Below are 10,178 nucleotides of genomic sequence, written 5' to 3'. Positions count from 1 at the left end.
ATTTTTTTTTTTCTTTAAACACCTTTGCGGATTACGATTTATTTATTTATTTATTTATTTTTTTAATTCATAATTCGTATTTACAAATCATCTTATAATACAATCTAAATTCTAAATGCTAGTATTTGTAAATTAAAAATATTCTTGTTAACGTAGAATATGGAAATTCGTTCTCCTAAAGCTTAATTAATATGTCAATATTCACGATTGCTTGATGACAGTTTGTAAAAATAGTCTGTTCGCAACGAGTGCAACATAATCTAGTTAAATCATGATTAAATGCTGTAAACCCCCCTCAGGGTGTAAGTTTACCATTTTTCTTAACGAATTCTGACGTAGCTGAACGAGTTTAGAGCACTCACTATTTTGAATCTCAGTTTATACGAGACGAAAACAAACAACGAATATCCCACAGAGCCAGCTTAGCCTCAGTATGATCGCAGCGCTCGTCGAGTACGAATCAACCACGTGAATTTTCCAACCCATATTCGCGTGAGTGAAGGAATTGTAGTAGACGGTATCGGGCCAAGTGGAATTCGGTGTTATTTCCAGCAGTCCTGGGTCACCTGTGTCGTTTGTGTAAATTTCCATATTAGAAAAGAGATAACGAAGCCTAAATAAACTGTAATAACAAAGTGTACGTGTTACGGATTTCATACAAAAATTGCAAGATACAAGTATTTTAATTTCGTGAAAAAATTAGCGATCAATGAATTTTGAAAAAGGTTCTCATAGTTTGTAATTTAAGATGTTTCAAAACGGTGCTTTCCAATTATTTCTTCCATGTTTTAATATCGACTTGCGCAATTTTGAATAACAAGAAGCCCGAAATTGTGCGTAAATCGTTTTACCAGACTAGTCGTGTAAGGTAGAAAAGTGAGGATAATAAATTGCAGAAAAATTTCACCTGCGTCGCAAACTTGAATCAACGATCTGTTGAATTTCCTGAATGACGAAAAATCGTCGTCCAGTCGCCTGTCTCTCCCGTTATGTTTGCTCAGGCAGAGTGGTCCGACTGAAAGGTGAAATTTTGATGAAAATAAAATGTAAAATCGAATCGAAATGTTAAAAATCGATCGTTGTGATTTACGCACCTGCGGTTGGCCGCGGTCTACCTCGCCTGGTGAATTCAACGCCCGCTAAAACGCGAATTTTCGTCTGAGATATGTCGGTTAGTCTGTCGTAACCGCCGTGAGATTCGTCGGTGATTATCAGAGGGTGGTAAAAGTTTGCACTGTGTGGATTATTTCCTCCATAGATCTTGAATATGTAGGTCAAACCCCGTCGAAGGTAGATTTCCGGAATTAAATATCCGTTTATGTACCAAGCGAGTCCCGTCGACGTCTGTCCTGTAATTTTTTTACAACCTCGTTATAATCAAATTCTAAAGGGAATAACGAATGATGAAATTTTTGTACTTTTCAAAATTTCTCCTTACCGGTCAATCCTTGGTAACCCTTTTTTCCACCGGACGGACCAAGCGTTGCTACAAATGTTCTGATCGATCTGTCGAAAATCTCTGTCTTATCCCACGGTTTCCTGAAATGGATTGGTCAAATTTACAATTGTACGAACCGTGTATTTGCGTTTTTAATTCCTTACCCCAATTATAAAATTTTTTATTTTATTTTTTTTTTACGAAGCTTCTTCAACTTCCGGAAAACTGTAACAACTATACGGTATTCAAACATTCTTAATCGGGATTTTTTGAAATTCACGGATAACTTTTCAAGCACAGTTTCGTCGCACAGTTTTTGCAAACTTGTTCAAAGAATAATATAACCAGGATAATGTTTTATCTCTATAAAAGAAAAAAAAACTCACTGAAGTGAATTATCGTTCTGTGTAAAGTCCAAGCAAGTATTTTCGGGCTGCGTGCGATGTAGTTCGAGTTTCAAATTTCCTTTTGGATAAACGTCGTGGAAATTCGGCTCCTTGTTTTCGTCTAGTCGACCCAGCGCCCAGACCACATACACAGGACGGTCAGTCGGGTAATTCTTATCGATAGGATCAGCTGAAATGATCAAATTGTTATCATTTTTTCCTCATGTCCTTTGAATCACAAATTCCCACTTTCCACCCACATGAATTCAGAGTACGTCTGTAGGTGATGACGCTGATACCGTCCTGTCTGGACCCGGTAAAAATCTGGTTGTTGTCCTGCCCTCCAACGAGATTGTCCTTACAGACACCCTTGTACTGTCCGAGGACCTTTCCGCACTGAAAAGGGGGCTTTGATTATCTTATTTCTCAAACTTCAATCACCTATTTTCAGCTACTGTTCTTCCCCATTCTTCAATTAATATTCCTCGGTATTATCAACGTCAGTAAAGATGAAATACTCACCGGTGCGTACGCAGAAATACTGTAATCCGTTGCGAAACCTTGAGTGCCGTCCATGTAAGCAATCGTGACGTCGGAGCCCTCCATTTGGCTCTTTTCGTCGGATCCCGAGAGCCCGAAAGCCATGTACTCTTCATCGGCTGAAGAAATTAAGAAGAAAGTGTTTCGGAAGTGAAGAGATCGAGAAAACGCGAGAAGCGTTGATGATTTATCAAGCTGGAATCCATGCGAAAATTTGAGAAGATAACCATTACTCACCGACTTGACCTGTCAACTGTACAGTTATCTGCGGACCAAAGATCTCCCAGCTCATTTGGTAGTTTTTGTGTAATTGAACACAGTTCGGAAGTGCGACTGCATGCTTTGTCACCTGAGAAGAAAGTTAGTGGGAACCAAAGTGTCAATTGATCGGTCATTTCCATGATCACTACTGGACATTCATTGGAACAGTAAGAAATAGGAATGAACTATGATTCCCGATAGTTTTACCGTGACCAGAGAAGGGGGAACGTTCAGACCCTCTGGAATGATGACAGATCCGAATTTCGACTTTTCCTCGAGGTCGTAAACGCTCAGCCAGTTTATACGGAAGACTGTCATCTCTCCGGGTAGCTGAATGACGATGTCCTCATTCTGGTAAGCTCTCAGTGGATCCAGGCTGCAAGAGAGCTAATTGAAAACCATCCACACCTCGTAAGGAAGCAAAAAAAAAAAACATCCCAAATAATCACTAACTATCCGTAATCGTCAGGGACTTTGGTGCCCTTGCTTGAAGGTTGCGGACCGACGCCGACCCAGAAGTACGCGGTGCCCTGTCCATCGTAACTGAACCTTGGGATCCTGATAGTTTTTGCATCCAGGATCTCGATCGCCCCCGAAGACACTCCGTGAGATGTTGTGGAGAGTTGGGAGATCCGCTGAAGTGCCGGGGGATCAAATTGCTCAGGTATGTAAACGTCTCCGAAAGTGTTCTGCGTGGTGAAAGAAACGATTAGAAAGAGATTTATAATCTTGAGGAGAGAAACGCCAATTCGTATGATCAAAAGTAGAATTTTACCTGGTTTGAGAGATCATAAATCGCGAACCATTTGATGTCGGTGATTTTTTTTCCATCGGGAAGCGTCAGGGTGAAGTCCTTGTTGAAGTACCTTTCCAGCACGTTCGTCCTGCAAGGATGCAAAAATAATTTCGTTCATTCCACATGCTTCTTGTCTCGACGATACATTTTGCCAATTCATTCGAGACTCTAAAGTCTACCGAGTATTCACCTGGAATTACGGTTACGATAAAACTGAAAATGCTCACTAGCTTCATCTTCCAATAAAAATTGCACTTCGACCGGTGATTCAGGAATTGGAAGAACCCGCGTAACATTCTTTAAGACTAAATTCTAAGGAAGTTTTATTGTTCTTATTTTCCGATCAACTAACTTTCCCCATTCGTCAGGAACTATGAAACCCTGGGGCCCGGGGCGATTGGCTGCGCCTGCCCAAAAGAAGGTGTCGGCGCCGTTACCGTCGTAGCTGAACGACTTCAAGAGCAAGGTGTATTCGTCGACGGCGTAAACATCACCGGAAACTTGGTGATGATAGGCGTTCAACTTTCCGAGGTACTTGCCTTTGTACACCTCGTCATCTTCATCTTGAGCGTGTGCTGTTGGAATAAAAAATTTTATAGTCTTTTGTTCTTTTGTCTTGTCGAACTTTGTTAAAGTATAAAATTAAGGAAGATCTCGAGCTAAAACGCAGCATAAAGTATTAAGTAAACAAAAGTCTAATCAAACATGCCTCGGTGTTCACTGCCGAATGTACCGCCTGAAACGAACCTATGAACAATTACTTTATTTTCTTCGACTCTCTTAGTGCTCGCCAAACTATCGCTAGTTCTAAATCTAGTACTTCAACTAACGCTCTAATATTTCAAATTACGTACAAGAAGCATAACTTATTCACATCACAAAATCCAGGCAAAACTATACTATTTTTTTTGGTTTCCGTCAAAAATTAGGATCGAAGAAAACGAAAATTCTGATTACTAGCAAAATTCGCCACATATAAAAACTCAGCTAATATTTTTAAAATATCGTTCATAGTTCTCTTAGAAATTAAAAAAACAGGTCTAATACAAACGAATAATGTTATAAAAAATCAAGGTTTGTCTAAAGGCAAAAAATACTTTGATCTCTTTTTTCGCAATAATGAGAAACCGTGGTTCCACGACAAAGACCTTTCGGCAGAATGTGTAGTTACGTTAAATCGTTGAAGAGCAGACCATTGCCATGTGGCTGCGTCTCTTTTTTTTTGTATCAATGTAACCGACAAACCTTTTTGTGCTTGTGATCAATTCTAACCATACCATTAAGCATGTATACAATCAACAAAGAACAGAATTTAACAATGATGTATCAAAATGCAACGTACGTCTACCTCTTAGTACCGAATCTCTATTTCTAGAATCCAATATATAAACGCTCGAACTTTGTATTTATAGATTTCTCAAGAACTGCAACTTGAAAGTCTAAACTAATAACAAATGATTGTATAATTTTCAGTCATTCTTTATTGTAAACCGTTGTGAACTAAGGAACGTGAATCAATGTTCGCACATATAAACCTTTAAATAGGTTTCAAATGCTCTAATAAGAAAGAAGAAAATGTAATAATATCGAACTCAATGCTGTAGCTGTCACCGATTTTCTAGAGACCGATCGAACCGGATGTGAAGACAAACATTCAAGGAATGTTTCTGACTACATCGAAGTTCTACAGAACAGTTCACTGTCAGCTGACGATGAATTAGCCACCACACACAATATGCGAAGTTTCCGAAACAGATGAAACTTTCTTCAAGAAACTATACGTAGCTGCACCTTTCTTTTACATACATATATGGTAAAGTAATCTCTCGTACATGGATACTTGAAATGCATATATAAAAAAAATCGACTCACCCTGATAAAAACATCCGATTGCAAAGATTATAAAACATTTGGTAACACTTGTCCACATGTTCAAACGCTAGAGAATGCAAATCGCGTTCTCTCTGAGTAAAGAATAAGACGTAAAAAAAAACAAAACAAAAAGGAAAAGAAATTACTTCAGAGTAGCATATGCTTCCACATCGCTGAGGCTGATTAACCGACGAAGACGGTAGTTGTTATTCGCTTGTTCACAAGAAAATCAGCCTTCCATTCTATCGAAAAACTGATGACGTTTGAACGGAGTTTGACTCACTGTATCGTCTCCGATTTTGCGGATGAGACGAGCTGGTCTCTCGTCTTGATCGCGGTCTTTAGGCGATTCTGTTGGAAACCGAACTGAGGTTTTTGAAAGGATAGTAGCGACGTTGCCTTGAAGAAGGTTAGCGGCTTGTACGGCCCGTTACCTGGGCCTACCTCGAGACTTGGGCCTCAGTCGGTACGCCGTCTACGTCACGGAGAGAAAGTCATTGATCGTAGACTACCGATCACACCTTGACGTCGGCGTGTGTTCGTTTCGTACTTGATTCCTTTTCCAAGAATTCGCAATTTTATTTCACTGTGATTGAGAAAAGTACGCGATCCAATTTATTTTTACGCTATCCCCCTATTCGGTTTCATTCTTATAATAGAAATTGGTTTTGGTCAAACCGCTTCATAGTTTCATTGTAACTAATATCGGTGTATCCTTTTGTGTGGTACTATATTCGAAATGATCTTACGTGAGATTTTATGCGCAATTTCTTTCCACGAATTCTTCGAATAACAGTTGATATGATTTTTGTTGCAGAGACCTCTATCAACTGGACCATTTAGAAATACATTATTATACAAGAAATTCAGTTCACGTGACGAATTCCACGATTCACATTAACTCCATTTCGTTGAATACAACCACCTTGATGATAGTTTTATGTGTAAATAAACTATAGAATAAATATGTGAACCATGCTACTTTAATGTATGCGAATTAGTTTTATAATTTTGATTTCTATTTTATAAGAGTCGAATGATCATTGTAGTTACGGATGTGTTTGTGGCCAAGTATAAGTATGATTTCTGTATGAGTATAACTGCATTAGGCACCTTTGCTTTCGTTCCGCAATCCAATAAATTATGACATTGTTGAACAATAAGTCATAGCGTAAAATTAATATCCAAGGCTCCGAGCAAAGGGAGTGTCCCTCATTCTTTCAGAATTCAAAATTGAGCAGCCGTAATAACGGATGTAACAAGAATAAAGGAGAGGGGGTTGTACCCGGAATTCGCGAAACCATGGTTGACGTCCTTTCGGTTTTGAGCACTGAATATCAGAATCTCCGAGAAATAATCGACCTTTTCAGCGTGATGCTTGCTAGATTTCACTTGTGATTCTTGCCGTTGTTTGCAGTGATTGTGAATCAAGCAATTTCGACCCCTCCGAGGAAATCACGACGATATGCAGTATTCATAAACTCTTTCCATTCATTGATTTGGATCAGTAAAATTGTGGCTGTAAGGAATTTCAAGAGATTATTCTCACTTTTTCTAAGATTTTGGAATTTTATGCTCGTTGGATTGATCTGAGGAACCTTCTTCGACTGATTGGACCCTACGAAGTACAGAAAACACGAAGGTGACTTCTATGAGACCGTTAGATCGATGACTGTAAAAAGACAAAGATGTTACATTCTTCTCGTAGTCTAACACGTGATAAGCTGATAGCAGCGACTCTGGACAGCGTTGAGTCCATTCTTCGTACAAAACTTGATCGATATATTGCCAGTAAGTAACAATTCCGGCATTATTTGGAACCGTCCGTATTTTCACCAAAAATCAGATAGGCTCAGCCCTACTGTGTGTTCGGACAGAAAATCTTTCGTCACACCTTCGACTTGTACGACTTACTTCTGACTATTTCACCCCCAAACCTCAGAACACGCGGAATAAAGAGCGTAGGACCAAAACCAGGAAAATTACAGAGAAAATCTTCCGTTGCTCAGCTGTAACTTTTGATGCGTTGTTCGCAGCGTATTGGGACTGCGCCCAATCGATTTCTCTCGCAAAATTACGTCGGAATAGTGCATGAAAGAATTTATTCCAGCACTTTTCAGAATCGCGAAAATTTTCGCCAAAAATACAAAGGGGTTAGCCTTACTTTTTTTTCGGGCAAAAAATTTTTGGTCTCAGATTCGATTTAAATGACCATTAGTAGACTAATTGGAGACCCAGGAACTCAGAAAACGCAGCAAAAATGGCGAGGGATCAACAGGAAAGAAGTTACGAAGAAAAAAGCACCTGCTGAAAAATGTCGAAAACGCAGGTTCTCGTTTTTCGGCTGTAACTTTTTATTCGTTGTTCGCAGCGTATTGGGACTGCGCCCAATCGATTTCTCTTGCAAAATTACGTCGGAATAGTGCCAGAAAGAATTTATTCCAGCACTTTTCAGAATCGCCAAAATTTTCGCCAAAAATACAAAGGGGTTAGCCTTACTTTTTTTTCGTGCAAAAAATTTTTGGTCTCAGATTCGATTTAAATGACCCTTACCAGACTCATTGGACACCCAGGAACTCAGAAAACGCAGCAAAAATGGCGAGGGATCAACAGGAAAGAAGTTACGAAGAAAAAAGCACCTGCTGAAAAATGTCAAAAACATAGGTTCTCGTTTTTCGGCTGTAACTTTTTATTCGTTGCTCGCAGCGTATTAGGACTGCGCCCAATCGATTTCTCTTCGGAAATTACGTCGAAATAGTGCCAGAAAGAATTTATTCCAGCACTTTTCAGAATCGCGAAAATTTTCGCAAAAAATACAAAGGGGTTAGCCTTACTTTTTTTTCGGGCAAAAAATTTTTGGTCTCAGATTCGATTTGAATGACCATTAGTAGACTATTTGGAGACCCAGGAACTCAGAAAACGCAGCAAAAATGGCGAGGGATCAACAGGAGAGAAGTTACGAAGAAAAAAGCACCTGCTGAAAAATGTCGAAAACGCAGGTTCTCGTTTTTCGGCTGTATCTTTTTATTCGTTGTTCGCAGCGTATTGGGACTGCGCCCAATCGATTTCTCTTGCAAAATTACGTCGGAATAGTGCCGGAAAGAATTTATTCCAGCACTTTTCAGAATCGCGAAAATTTTCGCCAAAAATACAAAGGGGTTAGCCTTACTTTTTTTTCGGGCAAAAAATTTTTGGTCTCAGATTCGATTTGAATGACCATTAGTAGACTAATTGGAGACCCAGGAACTCAGAAAACGCAGCAAAAATGGCAAGGGATCAACAGGAGAGAAGTTACGAAGAAAAAAGCACCTGCTGAAAAATGTCGAAAACGCAGGTTCTCGTTTTTCGGCTGTAACTTTTTATTCGTTGTTCGCAGCGTATTGGGACTGCGCCCAATCGATTTCTCTTGCAAAATTACGTCGGAATAGTGCCAGAAAGAATTTATTCCAGCACTTTTCAGAATCGCGAAAATTTTCGCCAAAAATACAAAGGGGTTAGCCTTACTTTTTTTTCGGGCAAAAAATTTTTGGTCTCAGATTCGATTTGAATGACCATTAGTAGACTAATTGGAGACCCAGGAACTCAGAAAACGCAGCAAAAATGGCGTGGGATCAACAGGAGAGAAGTTACGAAGAAAAAAGCACCTGCTGAAAAATGTCAAAAACATAGGTTCTCGTTTTTCGGCTGTAACTTTTTATTCGTTGCTCGCAGCGTATTGGGACTGCGCCCAATCGATTTCTCTTCGAAAATTACGTCGGAATAGTGCCAGAAAGAATTTATTCCAGCACTTTTCAGAATCGCCAAAATTTTCGCCAAAAATACAAAGGGGTTAGCCTTACTTTTTTTTCGTGCAAAAAATTTTTGGTCTCAGATTCGATTTAAATGACCCTTACCAGACTCATTGGACACCCAGGAACTCAGAAAACGCAGCAAAAATGGCGTGGGATCAACAGGAGAGAAGTTACGAAGAAAAAAGCACCTGCTGAAAAATGTCAAAAACATAGGTTCTCGTTTTTCGGCTGTAACTTTTTATTCGTTGTTCGCAGCGTATTGGGACTGCGCCCAATCGATTTCTCTTGCAAAATTACGTCGGAATAGTGCCAGAAAGAATTTATTCCAGCACTTTTCAGAATCGCGAAAATTTTCGCCAAAAATACAAAGGGGTTAGCCTTACTTTTTTTTCGTGCAAAAAATTTTTGGTCTCAGATTCGATTTAAATGACCCTTACCAGACTAATTGGAGACCCAGGAACTCAGAAAACGCAGCAAAAATGGCGTGGGGTCAACAGGAGAGAAGTTACGAAGAAAAAAGCACCTGCTGAAAAATGTCGAAAACGCAGGTTCTCGTTTTTCGGCTGTAACTTTTTATTCGTTGCTCGCAGCGTATTGGGACTGCGCCCAATCGATTTCTCTTCGGAAATTACGTCGAAATAGTGCCAGAAAGAATTTATTCCAGCACTTTTCAGAATCGCGAAAATTTTCGCAAAAAATACAAAGGGGTTAGCCTTACTTTTTTTTCGGGCAAAAAATTTTTGGTCTCAGATTCGATTTAAATGACCATTAGTAGACTATTTGGAGACCCAGGAACTCAGAAAACGCAGCAAAAATGGCGAGGGATCAACAGGAGAGAAGTTACGAAGAAAAAAGCACCTGCTGAAAAATGTCGAAAACGCAGGTTCTCGTTTTTCGGCTGTAACTTTTTATTCGTTGTTCGCAGCGTATTGGGACTGCGCCCAATCGATTTCTCTTGCAAAATTACGTCGGAATAGTGCCAGAAAGAATTTATTCCAGCACTTTTCAGAATCGCGAAAATTTTCGCCAAAAATACAAAGGGGTTAGCCTTACTTTTTTTTCGGGCAAAAAATTTTTGGTCTCAGATTCGATTT

General features: G+C 39.5%; 1 protein-coding gene across 1 annotated transcript; it reads right to left on the bottom strand.

The window, feature by feature from the left end:
* Positions 1-320: 320 nt before the first annotated feature.
* On the bottom strand, positions 321-5,639 carry LOC124178394 (protein Skeletor, isoforms B/C). The gene is made up of 13 exons (XM_046561666.1): positions 5,294-5,639; positions 3,774-3,996; positions 3,401-3,509; positions 3,079-3,314; positions 2,833-3,001; positions 2,602-2,713; positions 2,347-2,483; positions 2,085-2,220; positions 1,825-2,014; positions 1,439-1,539; positions 1,095-1,349; positions 908-1,015; positions 321-566 (listed from the first exon to the last, which is right to left on the bottom strand). Exons 1-13 carry the CDS (start codon positions 5,349-5,351, stop codon positions 379-381), a joined length of 2,022 nt encoding a protein of 673 aa, XP_046417622.1. The 5' UTR covers positions 5,352-5,639; the 3' UTR covers positions 321-378.
* Positions 5,640-10,178: the final 4,539 nt, after the last annotated feature.

This window comes from Neodiprion fabricii, chromosome 3 (assembly GCF_021155785.1).
Source record: "Neodiprion fabricii isolate iyNeoFabr1 chromosome 3, iyNeoFabr1.1, whole genome shotgun sequence".
In the NCBI taxonomy this organism is placed as follows: Eukaryota; Metazoa; Arthropoda; class Insecta; order Hymenoptera; family Diprionidae; genus Neodiprion; species Neodiprion fabricii.
The sequence above is the reverse complement of the archived record's forward strand: the minus strand, read 5'-3'. Positions and strand labels throughout refer to the sequence as shown.

Excerpts from the sequence above, each read along its gene's own strand:
- LOC124178394 (XM_046561666.1), bottom strand. The coding sequence starts at position 5,351 with ATGTGGACAAGTGTTACCAAATGTTTTATAATCTTTGCAATCGGATGT. Across the intron at positions 3,997-5,293 it reads AATCGGATGTTTTTATCAGG|CACACGCTCAAGATGAAGAT; the intron begins GTGAGTCGATTT and ends TTATTCCAACAG. Across the intron at positions 3,315-3,400 it reads TTTATGATCTCTCAAACCAG|AACACTTTCGGAGACGTTTA; the intron begins GTAAAATTCTAC and ends TTCACCACGCAG.